The sequence below is a fragment of the Vanellus vanellus genome (genome assembly GCF_965231255.1).
Source record: "Vanellus vanellus genome assembly, contig: HAP1_SCAFFOLD_187, whole genome shotgun sequence".
NCBI lineage: Eukaryota > Metazoa > Chordata > Aves > Charadriiformes > Charadriidae > Vanellus > Vanellus vanellus.
The window spans coordinates 15,675-36,725 of NW_028128031.1; the positions used below are offsets into that span (position 1 = coordinate 15,675).

The window sequence follows — 21,051 nt, forward strand, 5'->3', positions numbered from 1 at the left end:
ATCAGACTGAAATCTCCTCTTCACTTTTGAGCGATTGACTAATCAGATTGATTAACAGAACTCAGAGGGTTGTGATCAGCGGCACAGAGTCTGGTTGGAGGCCTGTAACCAGTGGTGTCCCCCAGGGGTCAATACTCGGTCCAATTTTGTTCAATATATTCATCAATGACCTGGATGAGGGGACAGAGTGTATCCTCAGCAAGTTTGCTGATGATACCAAACTGGGTGGGGTGGCTGACACCCCAGAGGGCTGTGCTGCCATCCAGCGCGACCTGGACAGGCTGGAGAGCTGGGCAGAGAAGAACCTAGTGAGGTTCTACAAGAGCAAGTGTGGGGTCCTGCACCTGGGGAGGAAGAATGCTGGGCACCAGTATAGGTTAGGGGTGGACCTGCTGGGAAGTAGCTCAGAGGAGAAGGATCTGGGGGTTGTGGTAGACAGTAAATTATCCATGGCCCAGCAATGTGCCCTTGTTGCCAAAAAGGCCAATGGAATCCTGGGCTGCATAGGGAAGAGTGTGGCCAGTCGGTCGAGGGAGGTCATTCTCCCCCTCTACGCTGCCCTGGTGAGGCCACAACTGGAATACTGTGTCCAGTTTTGGGCTCCCCAGTTCAAGAGGGACAGGGAACTGCTGGAGCGGGTCCAGCAAAGGGCAACTAAGATGACTAAGGGCTTGGAGCACCTCCATTATGAGGAAAGGCTGAGAGAGCTGGGACTCTTTAGCCTGGAGAAGAGAAGGCTGAGGGGAGACCTTATTATGGCGTACAAGTATCTAAAGGGTGGGTTGAAGGTGGATGGAGCCAGGCTCTTTTCAATGGTTCCCAGTGACAGGACGAGGGGCAATGGGCACAAGTTAGTACACAGGAAGTTCCGCTCAAATACACGGAAACACTTCTTTACGGTGAGGGTGACAGAGCACTGGCCCAGGCTGCCCAGGGAGGTTGTGGAGTCCCCTTCTCTGGAGATTTTCAAGACCCGCCTGGATGCAGTCCTGAGTAATGTGCTCTGGGCAATCCTGCTTTGGCAGGGGAGTGGGGCTGGGTGATCTCTAGAGGTCCCTTCCAACTCTGAACATTCCGTGATTCTGTGATTCTGTGACTGAAACTAATGGAGGAGGGAAGAAACTCCGGCACGGAGCAGAGAAACACCAAGAGCAGAACAGCCCTTGCGTTGATCAGCGGTAGAGGCCTTTAGTTTGGCTGAAAGGATCTGTGGTCGAAAAATTAAAAATCCTTTGGCGTAATTATGACGAGCGGTGTATTTCGCTGCTCGTGGAATCCTATGGAAAATTAAGCTCGTCGGACTACAGCGACGCTTTTGCAAGACACGCGTGTGGTGTCACAGCACAGAAATTACAGGTTTCTTTGGCCAAAAATGTTTTTCAATACGGTGAATTTTATCTGAAGTGATCCTTTTTTTTTTTTTTTTTTTCGGGTTTCCATTTTCCCTACAGTGTTGGGAAGTCTCGAGAGATTTAGTCCTATAATTAGAGTGATATTGGCTATTTCACTGTTTAATTATAGAATTTTAATTATAGAATTTAATGCGTAGACGAACCATTGAAGTGGGTTTTAAGCAGAAGGCTCTAGAGATTCCCGCTGCTTCCGATAGACTCTTAATCCCAAGAAATTTAAGTGGAAATGCTCTTTATCAATCAGTTTATGTCGTACGTCGCACTTCCAAGATCCAAAAAGCCTTTAACGTGAACCGCCGTCCCAGTAAACTTACAACAACGTTTCCTTCCGTGAAATAAAACTCAATAAAAAGTCAATACTTTCTTTTTTTTTAAGTTAGCATCGAAGCGTCAAGTTTAATTTTACACAACCTTCAGATCAAAACATTGGAGAACTCGAGCGCCTGTTCAAAGTCATACCAAAAAAAAACCAAAAAACTTCCAAGGATTTGGGCGAGTGCTTTAGTATTTGATAGATCAACAACCACCGCAGCACCTTTTTATTTTAAACCGATCCACGTGATCGCCCTTAAATGCTTCTCTGTAAATTGTGACGTAAAGGAAGATGGAAACTCAACACGGGCAGATTTACTGCCCCGCGTACCCACAGTTCACGCCCATATTTGTCCGAAATGCAGCGAGCAGGACGTCAGGCGGAATTTTGCCTTAGGGAAATCACCTCATTTCGCATTCATATTCTCATTTTGAAAGACCGAGTGATCTCGAAGGGCCATAAAGTTTGGAAAAAAAAAAAAAAAACCACACAAATTCCGCTTTACGTGTAGTTATCCGGGATCGACACGAAACCACGACTCCTTTCTGCACATCGTACCTTGATACGAACTGTACACGTTTATAGCGCAGAGTATTTTAAGAAGTCAAAGAGGCAGAAGGAAGAGAGAAAGAACAATTTGTGAAGGGGGGAGAGTTCAGCTCCACGGCGGCCGGCGCTATTTGTGGGCATTTCAGCTCCACTGTAGTGTGTAGTCTTTGCCTAATTCAAGCTCCAGGTGGGTGATTTCCAGGATCTTTGGGGAAAAACCAAAAAAAAAGAAGCATTAATAAATGTGCTTTGAAGGTGTCTCGGTTTTCTGCAGCTCACGGAGCACAGCAGGTCCTTATTTCTGATTGCTTCTCTTTATCTTCTTAATTCGTCTTCCTGGTTATTTATAATATCGCATTGTGTCACATTACGTCACATTATATCACATTATATTATAACATATTCCATGACATCGTATCATATTATATTATATTATATTATATTATGTTATGTTATGTTATATTATATTATATTATATTATATTATATTATATTATATTATTATATCACATTATATCACATTATATCACATTATATTAGAACATATTCCATGACATCATATCATATTATATTGAATCATATTATATCATATTATAATATATTAGAACATATTATCTTATCTTATCTTATATTAATTATAACATAACATGTTATATTATGTTATGTTATGTTATGTTATGTTATGTCATGTTATGTTATGTTATGTTATGTCATGTTAAATCGCATTATATTAGAACATATTCCATGACATCATATCATATTATATCATATTATGTCATATTATATTATATTATATTATATTATATTATATTATATTATAATATTATATCACATTATATCACATTATATCACATTATATCACATTATATCACATTATATCAGAACATATTCCATGACATCATATCATATTATATTGAATCATATTATATCATATTATAATATATTAGAACATATTATCTTATCTTATCTTATATTAATTATAACATAACATGTTATATTATGTTATGTTATGTTATGTTATGTCATGTTATGTTATGTTATGTTATGTTATGTTATGTTATATCACATTATATTATAACATATTCCATGACATCATATCATATTACATTAAATCATATTATATCATATTATATTATAACATATTAAATTATCTTACGTTATATTATACTATGTTATAACGTATTATATTATATTATAACATATTTATTATAACATATTTATTATAACATATTATAACATATTATAACATATTATAACATATTATAACATAAAATATTATAACATATTATAACATAAAATATTATAACATATTATAACATATTATAACATATTATAAGATAACATATTACATTATATTATACTATATTATATTACATCACGCTACCTTCCTCTATGCTGCTACAGATTTTACACAGTATATTCCTATCATACGCATTCCTTTTTATATAATAATCATCTCTTTAAATTTATTAGCGCGTTATCTTTTCGGCTTTCCGCTGCCAGGCAGACCGACGCGAGACTCAACAGAACACTGAGTTCCGTAGAAAGGGCGATAAACGAAATTAAACATCGACCGAGTTTTATCTCGTGGGCCTCGCCGAACGGCGGGACCCCGGCGGGGAAAAACCCCCCAAAACTTGTTAATTTACCTGATTTTGGCTGTCGTAGGACACAGCGTGAGGAGACTGGATTGCTTCTCCGTTCTGCGATACCGTCACCTTCTGAACACTCGAGGTCACCCCCAAGACTTTAATTTGGGTAAACTTCAGGTTGTTTGAATCGCTGTAATTGCTGTGCAAAACCTTTATGTCTAAAACAGTCTAAAGGAAGTGGGAAAAGAAAAGGAGTGATTTGCCCTCGGGACGTTACTTCTCGGAAGATGCATTTTTTCAGCTCATTTCGGGCTTACAATTTTTTCCTCTTCTTCAATTAAAAAAAAAAAAAAAAGAAAAAAAAAAACCTACATCCCTATGCTGTTATTTATTTGGAAAATTGGAATTTTGGAAAAAAAAAAAAAAAAATTTGGAAAATTATTTGGAAAATAAATGCTGGAGGCTCTGATTTTCCCAGTTCCTCCACCTCGGCGGGCTTCTCCGCTACCAGCGAGGTGCCGAATACCAAACGAATTTGTCAATGCCAAATTAAAAAACCTTATTTAGACGCACGACGCTAATCCCCCTGGGTACGCAAAACCAGCGCGTTAACGTGACATACCCCATTAGCGGTAAATGACGTCAGCAGATACACACCGTTTTCATACGTATCTGTGAAAAAAAAAAAAAAAAAAAGGAAAATGCATTTGCTCTTCACCTTGGATTTTTTTTGATTAAATTGAAGAATTCTTCGGCGTATATAGTAGACGTATCTGCGTTGTGCAGACTTCCTGCAACGTTCTGATCTGAAGATCATTTGAATTTATTAATATACAGGAAATTGGTTAAAGCTTCTCCCTTTATCTATGGCTATTTTCCCCACAGGTTTGAGAAAAAAAAAAAAAAAAAAAAAAAAAATCCGTATTATATATGTTGTCGTAGGTCCGGGGCACAATTCAATATACGCAAAATATATACTCTATAAATAAGAGCATTATGTTATTATTGGACCATCGTTTTCCTCAGTTGACATTTTATCATCTTTATTGGTTTACGCTTCATCAGTTTAATCATTTTACTGTCTTTTTTTTTATTTTTTTATTTTTTTATTTTTTTTCCTGGCTGCTGCTCCTGCTTCCTGTGCCGCGTTTGCGCAATCGTACAATAATCCTGAAATAAAAATTAACTGCTGATGTTAGCGATCCACCCGGCTGAAGAAAGGCGATATTTATGCCTCGTAGCCTCGGAACGAGTTAATTTATCACGGAAACGGGAAATTTAGCGCTTACCAATGCTCACCCCATCGTCCCAGTAAAGCCGACCTTCTGCAAGTTGACTGTCACTCAAAGCGACGATAAGTGACAACGGGTTTTTTCGGCTGTGGGGGGAAAAAACATAACAAAACAAAAAAAAAAAACCAAAAAAGCGTATTTTTCTCAGGCAATCACATTTGATGCTCCTCGAGATTTATGTTAGAAACGTTGCGCGCAACACAATTTATCTCTGTCTTCCCCAATCCCTGACGGTACGTTTAAAGGAGGCCACGGGGAGGAAACCGAAAAAGAAGAAGAAAAACTGCCATGACATTAAGGTGCTCCCGTACACGTCGATTTTTCTCGTAAACGCTAACATTTATACAAAACGGGCGACGCTTCCAAGCGTGGTGTACCCTAAAACAGAAAATTTGAGTTTTCCCAGTTGGAAAAGAAGGAGACTTAAAAAAAAAAAAAAAAAAAAACAAACCAAAAACCGCTCTCCCTATGTAATTAATACGCGTTTTATTTGCCAGGCCACTAATTAAGTATCCCCTCCCCTAAAAAGCAAAAACAAAACAAAAAAAAATTAAATTAAAATAATTTTGAATGAAATTTGAAATAGTGAAATATTGAAATAACGAAATTTTAATAGTTTAGGGTTTGGGGGTTTTTTTGTCATACCTGTAAAATGTCGTAGTCGCAGGGCTTTGCTGAGCGAGGATGTAACCGCCTCGGACGTGGAGGTTGATGTGTTCCAAAGGAGATGATAAATTTCTGAATTGTCCCCTAAATCCAATATACTTACCCTATTTATGATAAAAAAAATAAATAAATAAAAAAAAAAAGATAGTCGCTTTGTTGAATTACCCATTTTAAACATTTCTTTGGGATGAAAGTGTTATAAAAACTTCGAAAAATACTGAGAAAGTTGTCGCTGCAAATCTTTTTTTTTTTTTAATAGATTTTCAAGATTTGAATATATTAATAAGACAGAGTATATTTTAATGTATTTTCAAGATCCGAAACTCTGCCTGTATGAAACAATTACACAACGCCCGACGAATGGAGGGAATTTTAAAGCCTGAGGCCGTAAAAAACTGTTTAAAACTTCCGTCTTCCTCCGGTCCATCATTCTTAGAAAAGAAATTTTATGTATCGTTGAAGATTAGGGAAAAAAAAAAAAAAAAAAAGCCAACATGAAAGCGCAATTACGGATATTATTCCACCTTTTAACTCTTCATGTTGAACCGGATTACATTAAAACAAACTGATCAACAGAAGAAAAAAAAAATTTTTTTTTTTACATTTTTTTACGGTTTTTTGGACATTTTGTCGCGTTTTACCTTTTTTTTTTTTTACATCCCTAAGAACTCCTCTTGGCCACGTGTTGGTAAAACACAGGTGGTGGATTCGCGCTCCACCCCAGCACACCGCCCTCTTGTTTAACATTAAGAAAAAAATAAATATAATCGAGTTTTTTTAATTACTTACCGTGTGGTAATCGTACCAGCGGGCATTCGGTAGGTAAGCATTCACTGTTACAGCACCCTGGAATTAAATATTTTTATTTTCGGATCTATTAAAGCCAAAAAGTAAAGTTCGAAGTAAGACGCTCCAGTCTATATTCTAATATTTTCATCCATTTCTAATATTTCCCCCAACTTTTCGCCATAGTTCACCTTTTCCAGTACGGGGCTGATGAGCAGTGCCGGTCCCCACAGAAATTGTTTGTATATGTCCCACGTCGTTTTGTCTTCCACGAACCTGCAGAGTAACGAGAGGGCGGTCACACCCCCGGTGTCGACTTTGCCCAAAACGATTCCTTGTCGAAGCCTTTTTTTTCTCAGTAAAACTACCTTTTCCTCGACTGCAAGCACGCTACCAGCAATAGCAGCTCATCTTTATTACCTATTTATTAATTAGAATTAATAAAAAAAGAATTATTAAAAAAAAAAAAAAGAATTATTAAGAATCGACACCGTCTTATTTAAAAATGCATCAGAATTCCAAATTTACGACTTATCAAGAAAGTATTGAGATCCCAATGTGAGAACCTTTCGGGAAATACCACGTATCACTTAATTTTCATTTCTGCTGCTTCTTCGCGTCTGCTGGCCTGTTTCTACGTATATATATACTAAAACTTTGATTTTGTATATTTAGAGCACAAAATCTTTAAAAAAATAAATAAATAATAAAAAAAAATCCATTTTACTTGACATTAACAACAGCAAAATTAAGGCGTAGTGCCCCCGATTACTTTCCCATTTGTGCCATTTCTTTTTTTTTCTTTTTTTTTCACGGCGGCTTTGTCGGAAGCAAGTCTTAGATTAGTCGAAATTCAGCCGGCCGGGATTCCACGCTGACAATTCGGTAGTTTTTAGCGGAAGACAAAGATTTTTAAATATTATACTTCATCTTCAACGTTCAGGTATTAACCAGTCTTTGGCCCCTTCTGACCAGGTACAAAAAAAATCTCCAAAACCATGTCTTTTTTTTAAAAAAAACACTGCTATTAAAAAAAAAAAAACCTTTTTCTTAAAAAAAAACGCTATATGAGTTTAGCCAAAATAAGTTACTGTGCCCCGCAAACGTCTCAAGACGTGTCAAAACCCCCTATTTTCTCCCACTTTTTCTCTTTCCCGGCTTGAAATTTTGGGTTTTGCAAGAGATGCTCTCGAATTCTACGGATACCCGGTACCGACCAGAACGTATTTGCTGAACGCCACAAGGCGCGGCGAGAATGAGCGATAAAACTTATACATTGGTTATATTTACGGGTTAAAAAAAAAATAAAATAAAATAAAAAATAAATCCCGCCGTTGCGGGAAACGGAGACCTTGAGCTGCCGTTGGGAGATGCCACTGAACGTGCGTTTTCTCGATCCTTTGCCCGTTTTAAAAGAAAATTCGCTGTGACGGAGGGGAAGATTTTTTTTTTTTACGAGGATTACAGAAATGCGGTGGACTTCCGTGGAGATGCGTTAAGGGAGAAGGAAGAATCACACTTACTCGTGGAGCAGAGGGCGGACGACGGTGCTGCCGTGAGCGTTGGCTTCGTGCATCAGCGTGTACAGGTAGGGCAGGAGGGCGTATCTTATATTCAGCACCTGCCTGGAAATCTCTTCAAATGTTGAATTCCAAGCGACGGGATCTTGCCTCTAAACAAGGGAAAAAAGAAAAAAAAAAAAAAAAAAAATTTTTGTTTGGGAGAGACGGGAGGGGGAAAAAGACCTCATTGTTTCCCGTTTTTTTCCTCTTCTACATCGCCCCGAAATCTGTTTCATTTAGCGGCAGTAAATGTCAAACGCCTCAAAATCGACCGAGCAAAGCCCAGCTGAGAAGATGCGGGGCGGAGCCTTGCGAATCCCTTGTTCTCCTCTAATTTTGGGTGCCTTTGTTTATTTTTCGCTTCTTTAATGAAGCTCTGCTCCGTTAGACCTAAAGGTCTAACGAGGATAAAAATGCTGTTTCCCTCATTGCCGTTTTCCCGGTTATTTTATTTTACAGCTTTCTATTATATAGCCCTGAGACTACAGTCCACCGTTTAGACAGTTGTTTTCATTTATTCTTAAAAGAAATACAATATTTTACGAAAGGAAGTGGGCAAAGCGCAGGAATTTTCGATACTCGGGAATCTCATTCCACTGTTCCCTTTTCTAATTTGCTGGAAAACGATGAGCAATTAGGCATGACAAAACGAAGATCAGGTTTGCCCCTTTAAAACGTGTGTGGCCATAAAAGTGATTATTTTCGTCTCCTAAGCGTGGCGTGTTGAAATAAAAAGGGCCTAGATTAAAAAAAAAAATAAAATAAAATAAAATAACTATTTTAGTCTTGTAGAGCTGGCGTGTTTGGTAGCAGTGGAACTCATGAAAACGAAATATTTTCTTCTTCTAGACGTGGTGTGTTTATCCGAAACCAGCATATACGGGGAATTTTTAAAAAAAAAAAAAAAAAAAAAAGTAGGAAATGAGGAAAATGCGGGAAATAAAAAACTCAGTCGAAGCAGATGTGGGAGGTGCCCACCTTGGATCCTTTGCCGTTGTGATTCCTCGAATATGGGTAAAAGGCGCCCAGTTCCATCCATCGAGCGCACAGCTCGTACTCCGAATCTCCGAAGAAGCCGCAGATATCTGCTCCTGTCTGAAAATTTAAAAATAAAATAAAATAAAATAAAATAAAATAATCCAATGGCAATATTATACATTCTTTGTTAATAAAGGCAAGTGAAATAGAAGGCAATAAATCGGGAGCTTACATAAGATATTCCGAAGAGACTGAACTCCATCATACCTGCAAGGAAAAATAATAATAATAATAATAAAATAATAATAGTAATAATAATAATAATAATAATAAAATAATAATAATAATGAAATAATAGTAATAATAATAATAAAATAATAATAATAATAATGAAATAATAGTAATAATAATAAAATAATAATAATGTTATAATAATAGTAATAATAATAATAATAATAATAATAATAATAATAATAATAATAATAATTCAATAATAACCACTGCACTTTATGGTGAGGGTTATGTAGATTGGGCAAAGCGGAATGAGAAAAAACAAAGAATTTCCAGAATTCCCCCAGGAAAGGTGGTTCTTAAGAAGCAAAGCGGCAGATTTCAGGCACCGGGGGAGAGGATGATGGGAAAACGACGGGGGATGAATTTGAGGACAACGCGGTGCTCAAACCCACGCAATCAAACCCAATTCCGGTAGAAGACTTTCTTAAGGGGTGATAAGGAGAAAAAAAAAAAAGAGGTCAAGAAGAAATTGGCTGTAAATTCCGATTGCTCAACTGAGTAGACCGTTATCAGGGAGGAAACCGAGAAGAACCGTGGACTAAATTGGTCATAGGTTGCGTCGGCGTACCGATGATGGATTTATCAAGCTGATGCCAGGCCGCCGTGTTGTCCCCCAACCAATGTCCCGACCATTTTCCGCTGCTGGGATAGGTCGAACGGGTGACGACGATCCCTCGCTCCTTTGTGAGATTCCGCAAAGCGCTGGGATTGCATGTGGGAGTAGAAACCAACGGGATGAGAACTAAGATCACCGTGAAAGGTCTTACACGCGACTCCAAAATTAAAAATTAACGGTTTATATCTCTGCAGGAAAGCGCTGCTGTGCTGTCCGTGTGAGCACAAGCAGCCGTAAAGCCAACCGAGATGTGGGTTTTATTGGAATTCTCTATGACCCACACATGGGGCCGGTTCTCCTGAATACCTTTATCCACGACCTGGATGAGGGGATGGAGCGCAACCTCCGTAAGTTCGCAGACGACACCAAGTTGGGTGGGAGTGTCGACCTGCTTGAGGGTAGGATAGCTCTGCAGAGGGATCTGGACAGTCCGGATGGATGGACCGAGGTTCAACAAGGCCAAGTGATGGGTCCTGCACTTGGGGCACACCAACCCCACAGATTTTAGAGGCGTGGGGAAGAGTGGCGGAAAAGGACCTGGGGGTGTCGGTGGACAGACGGCTAAATATGAGCCCACAGTGTGCCCAGGTGGCCAAGAAGGCCCACAGCATCCTGGCTTGTATCAGAAATAGTGTGGCCAGCAGGACTTGGGCAGTGATCGTCCCCCTGTACTCGGCACCGGTGAGACCCCACCTCGAGTGCTGTGTTGAGTTTTTGGGCCCCTCACTACAAGAAAGACATTGAGGTGTTGGAGCGTGTCCAGAGAAGGGCAACGAAGCCGGTGAGGGGTCTGGAGGAGAAGTCTGATGAGGAGCTGCTGAGGGAACTGGGGTTCTTCAGCCTGGAGAAGGGGAGGCTGAGGGGAGACCTTCTCGCTCTCTACAACTCCCTGAAAGGAGGGGGTAGCGAGGGGGGGGGTTGGTCTCTTCTCCCAAGGAACAAGTGATAGGAGGAGAGGAAATGGCCTCAGGTTACATCAGAGAAGGTTCATCAGAAAAAAGTTCTTCCCGGAAAGGGTTGTCAAGCGCTGGCACAGGCCGCCCAGAGGAGTGGTAGTGTCACCATCTCTGGAGGCGTTTAACAGAGGGGCGGACGTGGTGCTGAGGGACACGGGTCAGTGGTGGGTTTGGCAGTGTCGGGTTGACGGTTGGACTTGTTGATCTCAAAGGTCCCTTCCAACCGTGAGAAGTATGCGATTCTGCGATTTTATGATTCCCTCTGCAGAAATTAAGCGTCAACCGCCTCGCAGTTAGAAAACGACCTGGCAAAGCAGGGAGGGGCGAAATTAAGGATTTCCGGTTAAGGTTAACGACTTTATGGGAGAAGAGAAGTGTCGCCCCACTCACAGGTTTTAAGGGTTACGTGATCCGGTCGAGGGCGTGTTGGTCTGTGACCGCAAGAGCGGAAAATTTGCAGCAACGGTGAAAAAAAAAAAAATGATCCTAAGGCAATTCAGACCAAAACGATAATTAGGGAGGGAGAAACACAACGACTGCGAATATTAGACCTGTCAGCATCGCGTGGGTTGCCGAAAGGCTGTTGAACAAAAAAAAATGTGTAATTATTGCAAAGTATACAACCAGACTAACGGAGCGTAATTACTAGAAACTAGACTAATGGAGCGCAAGAATTTCTTCCGAGATAACGAAGATGTCTTCCGCTCTCTTTTATTTCTCCGCATTTTATTATCCTGAGATAAGGGAGGTAAGGCAAAGGATCGTGTTATAATGATATCATATATGATGGTATATAATGTTAAAATAGTGTGATATACGATACTATCCAATATAATAAAGTTTCTTTTAAAACAGAAGAAAATCTTTCTTAACAGGGCGAATGTTCAGAGCCAATGATAATATTCCCCTTCGTGTTCAATTGCTGCCTACTTACAATAAAAAAATTCCTTTAGATTTGGCTAATAAATAATAATAAAAATAAAAATAAAAATAAAAATAAAAATAAAAATAAAAATAAAAATAAAAATAAAAATAAAAATAAATAATAATAACAATAATAATAAAAATAATAATGATAATAAGAAAAATAAAATTAAAATAATAATTAAAAATAATAATTAGAATAATAATTAAAATAATGATAATTAAAATAATAATAATAATAATAATAAGAAAAATAATGATAATGAGAATGAGAATGAGAATAAGAATAAGAATAAGATTAAGATTAAGATTAAGAATAAGAATAAGATTAAGATTAAGAATAAGATTAAGAATAAGATTAAGATTAAGATTAAGATTAAGATTAAGATTAAGAATAAGATTAAGATTAAGATTAAGATTAAGATTAAGATTAAGAATAAGAATAAGAATAAGAATAAGAATAAGAATAAGAATAAGATTAAGAATAAGAATAAGAATAAGAATAAGAATAAGAATAAGATTAAGAATAAGATTAAGAATAAGATTAAGATTAAGAATAAGATTAAGATTAAGATTAAGATTAAGATTAAGATTAAGATTAAGAATAAGAATAAGAATAAGAATAAGAATAAGAATAAGAATAAGAATAAGAATAAGAATAAGATTAAGATTAAGATTAAGATTAAGATTAAGATTAAGAATAAGAATAAGAATAAGATTAAGAATAAGATTAAGATTAAGATTAAGATTAAGATTAAGAATAAGAATAAGAATAAGAATAAGAATAAGAATAAGAATAAGAATAAGAATAAGAATAAGAATAAGAATATTTCCTTCCTGTCTTGTCAGCAATACTGTGAATGTCTCGACTCCAAGTGACGCAACGGCACGCTGCTGAATGTAACATCCCCTCGGATAAACCCTTCTTTTAATGGAATAGAAATGTTACCGGGGGGGGTAATGTGGCGGAGATCTACAAAGGAAAGCAGTTCCTTTCTTGCTCGTTAAACCAGAAATGCACCATTGGTTAATTATCGTTGCATCAGAAGTTATGAAAAATCGGCTACAATACGATTCGGTAGGAAATACGTCATAAAATTTGTCTTGGAACTGAGAAAACAATTTCTTGGGAGGAAAACCTAGGCAGCCGATTGACGTTTCAGAAGTCAGTTTTCCCTTTTCAGCACCATTTTATTAATCTTAATGATGTTCACTTAAGAATGTCTGTACTGTGACCTACGTTTTAAAATCTATATTCATTTTCCCTCCCTTGAGGGAAGGCCGAAAGAAGATCGACCTCAGAAATAAACCATAGGAGCAGAGAAATGGGTGGCAACAAAAATTTTCCGGGTGCTCGAATTAGTCTGAGCGCTTGAGATTATCGTCGACTAATAATCGGCTCAACAAGGGCGAGTGGGGGGTACTGCATCTGGGGAGGAATAACCCCCTCCACCAGTAGAGGTTGGGGGTTGACCTGCTGGAGAGCAGCTCTGTGGAAAGGGACCTGGGAGTCCTGGTGGCCAACAGGATGCCCACGAGCCAGCAGTGTGCCCTGGTGGCCAAAGCGGCCAACAGCATCCTGGGGGCCATCAAGTAGAGCATGGCCAGCAGGTGGAGGGAGGTCATCCCTGGAGATGGAGAGCAGCTCTGGAGAGCAGCTCTGTGGAAAGGGACCTGGGAATCCTGGTGGCCAATAGGATGCCCACGAGCCAGCAGTGTGCCCTGGTGGCCAAGGCGGCCAACGGCATCCTGGGGGGCATCAAGCAGAGCGTGGCCAGCAGGTGGAGGGAGGTCATCCCTGGAGATGGAGAGCAGCTCTGGAGAGCAGCTCTGTGGAAAGGGACCTGGGAGTCCTGGTGGCCAACAGGATGCCCACGAGCCAGCAGTGTGCCCTGGTGGCCAAGGCGGCCAACGGCCTCCTGGGGGGCATCAAGCAGAGCGTGGCCAGCAGGTGGAGGGAGGTCATCCTCCCCCTCTGCTCTGCCCCAGGGAGGCCTCATCTGGAGCGCTGTGTCCAGTTCGGGGTTCCCCGGGTCAAGAAGGAGAGGGAACTGCTGGAGAGGGTCCAGCAAAGGGCTACGGAGATGATGAGGGGATTGGAACATCTCTCCTATGAGGAAGGACTGAGGGACGTGGGGGCTTTTTAGTCTGGAGAAGAGAAGATTGAGGGGGGATCTTATCAACGCTGATCAATCCCCAAAGGGCGGGTGCCGGGGAGGTGGGACCAGTGGTGCCCAGTGACGGGACAAGAGGGAACGGGCACAAACGCGACCATGGGAAGTTCCATCTTAACATGAGGAGGAACTTCTTTCCTTTGGGGGTGGCACAGCACTGACACAGCTGCCCAGAGAGGTTGTGGAGTCTCCCCCTCTGGAGCCATTCCAAACCCGCCTGGACGTGTCCTGTGCCACTGCTGGAGGTGCCCCTGCTCTGGCGGGGGGTGGGATTGGGGGAGCTCCAGAGGGCCCTTCCAGCCCTGACCAGTCCGAGATTCTGGGATTGCTTTGTATTGATCAATCAAAGCGTTCAGAACTGTTCTCTGTTGTGTTTTGTAAGGCACGTTTTTGGGGTGGGATTTTTGGGTGGGATTACTCAGATTTTTCTGAATCGAAGAACTGAAGCTCTTCGGGTGAAAAGAAGAATCATGAGGAAATAAAATGATTTGGGGTGAATAAACTCCCGAAACATTTCGGCACCCGAACGCAGACATTGGCTAATAATGTGCAATGTGTTTTGGAAAGAATGGGGGGGGTAAAAAAAAAAAAAAAAAAAAAAAAAAAAACCAAAAAAAAAGCCACTTACTCGAGCGTAGGTTTTGTTTGTGACCATCCGTAAAGGTTGTGGACATCGTAGTGTCTGACGGGGGAACCATCTGGGAGGTATTGTTGGCCTTCCATGCACAGCGTTTTGAAAGCCAGTCCCTCTGATCTGAACCCTAACTCTGTGGGAAAGGGAGTGAAGACACGCGGATTTTAACACTTCGCGTCCTGTAAGAATTTTAATGAGTTATTTTTTGGTTTGGTTTCAAATTTGCATAATCTCCATTGGTGTTCACTGCCTTTTAAGTGGGGTTTTTTTTTGGGGGGGGGCTCATTTCTTTCCTTTTCATTAAAAAGTCATTTTAGGTTTTCTGAGGTTGGGTCTCGGAGACTTGGGAAATGCTGAATTTTGATTTGATAAATTCCGGAAGTTCTGAAATTCCTCATCCTGTGTAAGTATCCGAGTCCTCAAAAGCAGCAGTAACTCAGTTAGAGCCGCTCTTCCAGGATCAAAGAGTAAAAGAATACATCCTAACGCAGAAAATATTGCAAACCTTCGTAAATACCACCGTATCGGCCACATAGAAAACTTTGGGGGCGAAAGTCCGTTTCTGAATACTCTGAGAAATGATATTTAAACACGTGAGGAAGCAGCAGAAGTATTCCAATAAAGCATTAGTGAGTTACGGCCAATTAGGACTACTCTACACCAGCACTCAAGTAAAGCCCTGCTAAGAAGAGGGGAGTATTTCAAGACCATTCCTCAAATGAGGCCTCCGAATTTTACGAATAATTACGTCTAATCAGAGGCGGCACAAGGAGATTTTTGCGAGGTGTAGTCATTAATTACATTTTTCATGGGGCAAAATTATGCCAAACCCTGAAAGCCACATCCTTGACCGCGCGCGAAGTAAATTCCCTGTAGAAAATAGATACCAAAATCCAGCCCCCCCCCAAAAAAAATTAAAAAAAATTAAAAAATCTTAATTTTCAGAAGTGCCACGAGGTCATTGTTCTCCCCAACAGAGACGGAAGTTAAGAGCGTTGATCGTCTCCGAGAGTTGGGTGACTTTCTCTTGGGGCTACCAAATTTCAGGCAGTTACGCCACACGTAGCGTACAAGAAGTTCTATACGAACCAGAGCGACCCAAAATATCGAAATTGTTTACAGCAGCCGTCAGACTTACGGGGTACGTACGGTGGAAAGTTCAGCTCTTGGTTTCTACAGCCGCTGACGGAGCCGTGAACAAAGCTTGAAGGTTCGTTCATGTCCTGAAAGCCCAAAGCAGAATGCCGCGTGAAGGAATTTCTCTTAAATTCGGAGAAATTAGTTCCTCTCGGCTATTTTAGCTCGTGCCCCTCACTGACCGAGTAAATGGAACAAACAGGAAAAATCCTCAGATTTTTTCAGAACCGCCCGTTGCGTTGACTTTTTTTTTTTTTTTTTTTTTTTTTTTTAAAACCAGTATAAAACAACGGTTCAACAGAGAAATTTTTCCCGTGAGCAATTCCCTTCGTAGAGAGGTTGGGATTATCTCATTTCCCAGAGGGTAAAGCATCAAATTCAGAGAGATTAACTGTAAGCAGAGGCTTCAGGTTTAAGAACTTCTTATTTATCGGTCATATTTCCCGCAAAGGGAAGGGGGGTTGGTTTTTTGGGGTTTTTTTTTTGGTTTTTTTTTTGTTTTCCTTTGTGTAAAATTGAAACCGATAAAGACAACAGAGCTACAGATCTGCAAATTACTAAAATCTCTGAATTTCGTAACGGCGGCTCCTGTCCTCGGTGCCCGTGGTCTTCTGGTTGCAGCAGTACACCAGAGCTGGCGTACGGGGGCGGGGGAGGGGGGGGGGGGGGAAACCAAAACCAAACAAATATTTTGCTGGGTTTCTAGATGTTTTGGGGGGTTCGCTAGGAATATATTAGTTTTTAAGAGATTCTACAGCCGTTGCAAGTCCACTTCATTTAAGAAGCGAGCCAAATCTCGTTTTGCCTCACGGAAGTAAGAATGGTATAAATAATGGTCTCTCGTGGAGGGGGAAGGGGGGGAGGACAAAAAAAAAAAAGACTTTAGGAAGTTTTAGAAGAACACCACCACTGCAAAAGAGCCATCAGGTGGGTCAAAAGTAAATACCGAGGATCCGAGAAAGGAACGTTTGTCGACAGGCAAAATAAAAGAAGAAATAACGTTGACAAGAAGGATTTTTCAATTTCAGCGGACGGTTCCTGATATTTAGCGTTAAGCGCCCGCATCCCTCCTCCCTCGGCGGCGTCAGAACATCGGTGGGTTTTGAGGTGCTGAGAAGCAACCTGAGGCTGCAAAGCTGCAGAAAAATCTCTTTTTTTTTTTTTTTTTTTTTTTAACGCTTACGATCCACAGGCCATCAAACTTCAAGCTTCTCGATGCGTTGTGCGGATTGTTGTAGACTTCAGCGATTTCTCTCGTCCACCATTCGGTTGTGGAATTGCGGAAGAAATCTGGAAAAGCTACGTGCGCTCGGTAGAGCTGGAAAAGCGGTAGAAATAATAATAAAAATAAAAAGAAAGAAAGAAAGAAAGAGACCCCGGACTGAAAGTAACGCACTGCTAAAATGTTGGAATGGGTTCTTAAATAATTCATGGGTTCGCTACAGTTTTTAGATGTTCTGGCAGAAAGGCTCTACGCTTTCTGCAACTCACACTGATGTTACTTAGGGGTTGTTTTTTTTTTTTTTTTTTCGATGTTCTGGTGGGGAAAAAAAAAAAAAATGGTTACTTTCTGCATGCGACTTCTCAGGTTGACGTTTATCAACCGGTTCACTGCTACAATCCGTAACGGATTTGCTGCTTCCTCTCTACGTGTGTCAATCCCCCCAAAAATAGCAACATTTACCTTCACCTGGGTGTCCCAGTCCAGCGTGTCATTAACTTCTACGTTGGGAAGATCCGGCCAGACCTGGTAGGAGGAAGGAGATTTTAAAAGAATCAAATTCAACCGGATTTTTTTTTTTTTTTTAAATAATAATAAAAAGAAAGAAAGAAAGAAAGAGACCCCGGACTGAAAGTAACGCACTGCTAAAATGTTGGAATGGGTTCTTAAATAATTCATGGGTTCGCTACAGTTTTTAGATGTTCTGGCAGAAAGAATTTTTTTTTTTTAAAAAAAAAAAAATAAGTATTAACAGCGATAAAGCTTCGCTGCTGCGTATTCCGACGGCAACGCAAACTGAAGACATTTCCATTTGTAGCACTCAACGCGTCAACCAAATATGGGAACGGACGGGTTGTTTGAAGTCTTCTCCCCAACGTCTAACCTGGCATGATGCTTATTTGGATAAAATAATCGGCTTTTTAAGAACGGTACCTTTGCATAGATAATGTCATTGGTGTCGGGCCATTTTATGAAGACATCCTTCTCCAAACCTCTCGTGAAGGCGAGGTAATCGGTTTCGTTACCAGATATGGCTGGATCCTAAGATTAAAGGGGATGCAATTTTACTTCCACGTCGAAAAAGCAAATAAATGCAGAAATGTCGTTTCAATGCATTCCGTGTTCTGCAATGAGATGCTGTAATTTAAAAGCGGAATCCAACACTCACCAAGATGAGGATAAACCTCATTCCTTCACTTCGGATTTTATCAATTAGAGCCGGTAATCCAGCGAAACGTGGGTTCAGGGTGAAGTCCAGTTGCCGTTCCATGTAATCAATATCTGCATACTGGACGTCCTACAGTTCACACCAAAAAAAATAAAATAAGATAAAATAAATAAAAAGAAAAGAAAGTGCTTTTTTTTTAGTTATTTCCTGAGTGACATCGTCCATATGTCCGTATGTATAAATATATGTCGATATACACATTGTCTGCGTACACGTTACTGCACTCCGTCCAGCAACAACGGAACCAGTCGCTCCGTACGGAAACAATTTGAGGTTAATTAGCTGTAAAACGAAAGCCATGCCTAATCGAGGTATAATTTGCTTAGGTCTAAAGCTTTTGCAACTTTTCCAAAAACAACCCACGCCAAAAAATAGCTTTCTCAGCACAGGGCAACGTATAGTGCGAATAAATCACGGAAATCACAAAGTTGCTTTCTTTCCTCGTAAAGCGCGTGGGAAAGTTGAACGATGGCGTTAATCACAGCGTTTCTTTTACTGTTTTAAATTAGGCAACACCCCGAAGCCAGAAATCCGAGCGCCGTCGCACGCTTTAATGACTCTCAACGTACATAGGGTATCATGGCCGCTCGCATGTCGTCCACCAAATTGGCGATTTCGGTGTCATTTTCATATCCGTAGCGGCATAACTGGAATCCCAGCGCCCAGTAGGGTGGCATGACTGGTCGCCCGACCAGCTAAAAATGAAAACGCAAATAATGAAAGCAGAACGAAACGAAACAAAAACAAATTTTGAAAGTTTCAAAAAGCACAGCACACCGAACAACCAACCAAGAAAGAAAAAAACCAAAAAAACAAAACAAAAAAAAAACACCGCTACCCAAACACTTTGAATTTGCAATAGGAGAATCGTACCCCGGTGTATTCCTGCACGACGAGCTCCGGTGTTGGACCCAAAACCATGTAAAAGTCCAGAATTCCCCCAGTTGTGCGATAGGTCAGGGCGGGCGTGGGCTGGAAGGTCACATCTGAAAAACACAGGCGGTGCGTGAAGGCAAAAACCGACCGTTGAAGTAAAACACGTTGAGAAAATACAGTGAATTTTCTCTTTTTTTTTTTTTTTTTTTTACCCATTGCGTTGCTGTTAAGCAAGAGAACTCCGTGGGCATTGCCATCTTCTTCCAGACCCATGTAGAACGGCTGGAAACCGTAGGAATTCAACTTGTACTGCGAAAGAAATTAAGTATTTGACAGAATCCCAGAATTCCGGACTGGTCAGGGCTGGAAGGGCCCTCTGGAGCTCCCCCAATCCCACCCCCCGCCAGAGCAGGGGCACCTCCAGCAGTGGCGCAGGACACGTCCAGGCGGGTTTGGAACGGCTCCGGAGTGGGAGACTCCCCCAGTGCTCTGCCGCCCGCACGGGAGAGAAGTCCCTCCTCAGGTTGAGATGGAACTTCCCATGGTCGCGTTTGTGCCCGTTCCCTCTTGTCCCGTCACTGGGCACCACTGGAAAAAGACTGGTCCCACCTCCCCGGCACCCGCCCTTTGGGGATTGATCAGCGTTGATAAGATCCCCCCTCAATCTTCTCTTCTCCAGACTAAAAAGCCCCCACGTCCCTCAGTCCTTCCTCATAGGAGAGATGTTCCAATCCCCTCATCATCTCCGTAGCCCTTTGCTGGACCCTCTCCAGCAGTTCCCTCTCCTTCTTGACCCAGAGTGCCCCAAACTGGACACAGCGCTCCAGATGTGGCCTCCCCGGGGCAGAGCAGAGGGGGAGGATGACCTCCCTCCACCTGCTGGCCACGCTCTGCTTGATGCCCCCCAGGAGGCCGTTGGCCGCCTTGGCCACCAGGGCACACTGCTGGCTCGTGGGCATCCTGTTGGCCACCAGGACTCCCAGGTCCCTTTCCACAGAGCTGCTCTCCAGCAGGTCAACCCCCAACCTCTACTGGTGGAGGGGGTTATTCCTCCCCAGATGCAGTACCCCCCACTCGCCCTTGTTGAACTTCATGAGGTTCCTCTCCGCCCAACTCTCCAGCCTGGCCAGGTCACGCTGAATGGTGGCACAGCCTTCCGGCGTGTCAGCCACCCCTCCCAGTGTTGTGTCATCAGCCAACTCACTGATGGTACACTCTATGGCTTCATCATCGATGAATATATTGAACAGGCTCAGACCCAGTACTGACCCCTGAGGGACACCCCTCGTTACTGACCTCCAACCAGACTCTGCGCCACTAACCACAACTCTCTGAGCTCCATCTGTCAGCCCGTTAGATGTCTTTCTATTGGAAAGACATCGCAACCAGTCGGTTATTTGCGTCTACCAATAAATTATCCATTAAAAACAAGAAGGTTCATAAACGCTCCGAGACGCAACTGTCCGCTATGCAACAAAGAACGTTGCCTATTGGACATCCAACGGTAAACGTTGACCAGGAGCGACGATTTTCAGCTTCAAACTGGTCAATCGGTTCCCGATTGCGTAAGGCAGGGAGGGAAGGAAACATAGGTTTAGGTTTCAAAACTGCGAATATGACATCGCTTCCCTAGGAGAAGACTTTCTCTTCTTTTCAAATATTTCCCAGTAGTCTTTATCATCAGGACAAGTCGGTGACTTTCTCTCCTTTTTCATTTACTCGAAATGTTTCAAGTTTTCAACTTGTAGCTATAATAAGGCACCACTATTGCGTGACCGATCCTTTGCAAATTGCCAATATTTGTGTTCTGCGGAAAAAAAAAAAAAAAACAACCAACCCGA

The 21,051-nt window shown here is 41.3% G+C and overlaps 1 protein-coding gene across 1 annotated transcript in view; it reads right to left on the minus strand.

Moving 5' to 3' along the window:
• Window positions 1–2,416: 2,416 nt before the first annotated feature.
• LOC309684773 (maltase-glucoamylase-like) overlaps window positions 2,417–21,051 on the minus strand; it is a gene marked incomplete at both ends in the record, with an annotated part of 37,014 nt that continues 18,379 nt past the window's right edge. Inside the window, 20 exons of the mRNA XM_082500639.1 lie at window positions 2,417–2,479; window positions 3,923–4,093; window positions 4,488–4,537; window positions 5,155–5,243; window positions 5,803–5,927; window positions 6,613–6,669; window positions 6,801–6,885; window positions 8,133–8,281; window positions 9,150–9,266; window positions 9,382–9,416; window positions 10,012–10,145; window positions 14,742–14,880; window positions 15,886–15,970; window positions 17,068–17,202; window positions 17,569–17,631; window positions 18,040–18,147; window positions 18,275–18,403; window positions 18,904–19,029; window positions 19,208–19,320; window positions 19,423–19,519. Of these exons, the coding sequence (XP_082356765.1) occupies window positions 2,417–2,479; window positions 3,923–4,093; window positions 4,488–4,537; window positions 5,155–5,243; window positions 5,803–5,927; window positions 6,613–6,669; window positions 6,801–6,885; window positions 8,133–8,281; window positions 9,150–9,266; window positions 9,382–9,416; window positions 10,012–10,145; window positions 14,742–14,880; window positions 15,886–15,970; window positions 17,068–17,202; window positions 17,569–17,631; window positions 18,040–18,147; window positions 18,275–18,403; window positions 18,904–19,029; window positions 19,208–19,320; window positions 19,423–19,519 (2,070 nt within the window). The remainder of the gene's footprint in view (window positions 2,480–3,922; window positions 4,094–4,487; window positions 4,538–5,154; window positions 5,244–5,802; window positions 5,928–6,612; window positions 6,670–6,800; window positions 6,886–8,132; window positions 8,282–9,149; window positions 9,267–9,381; window positions 9,417–10,011; window positions 10,146–14,741; window positions 14,881–15,885; window positions 15,971–17,067; window positions 17,203–17,568; window positions 17,632–18,039; window positions 18,148–18,274; window positions 18,404–18,903; window positions 19,030–19,207; window positions 19,321–19,422; window positions 19,520–21,051) is intronic.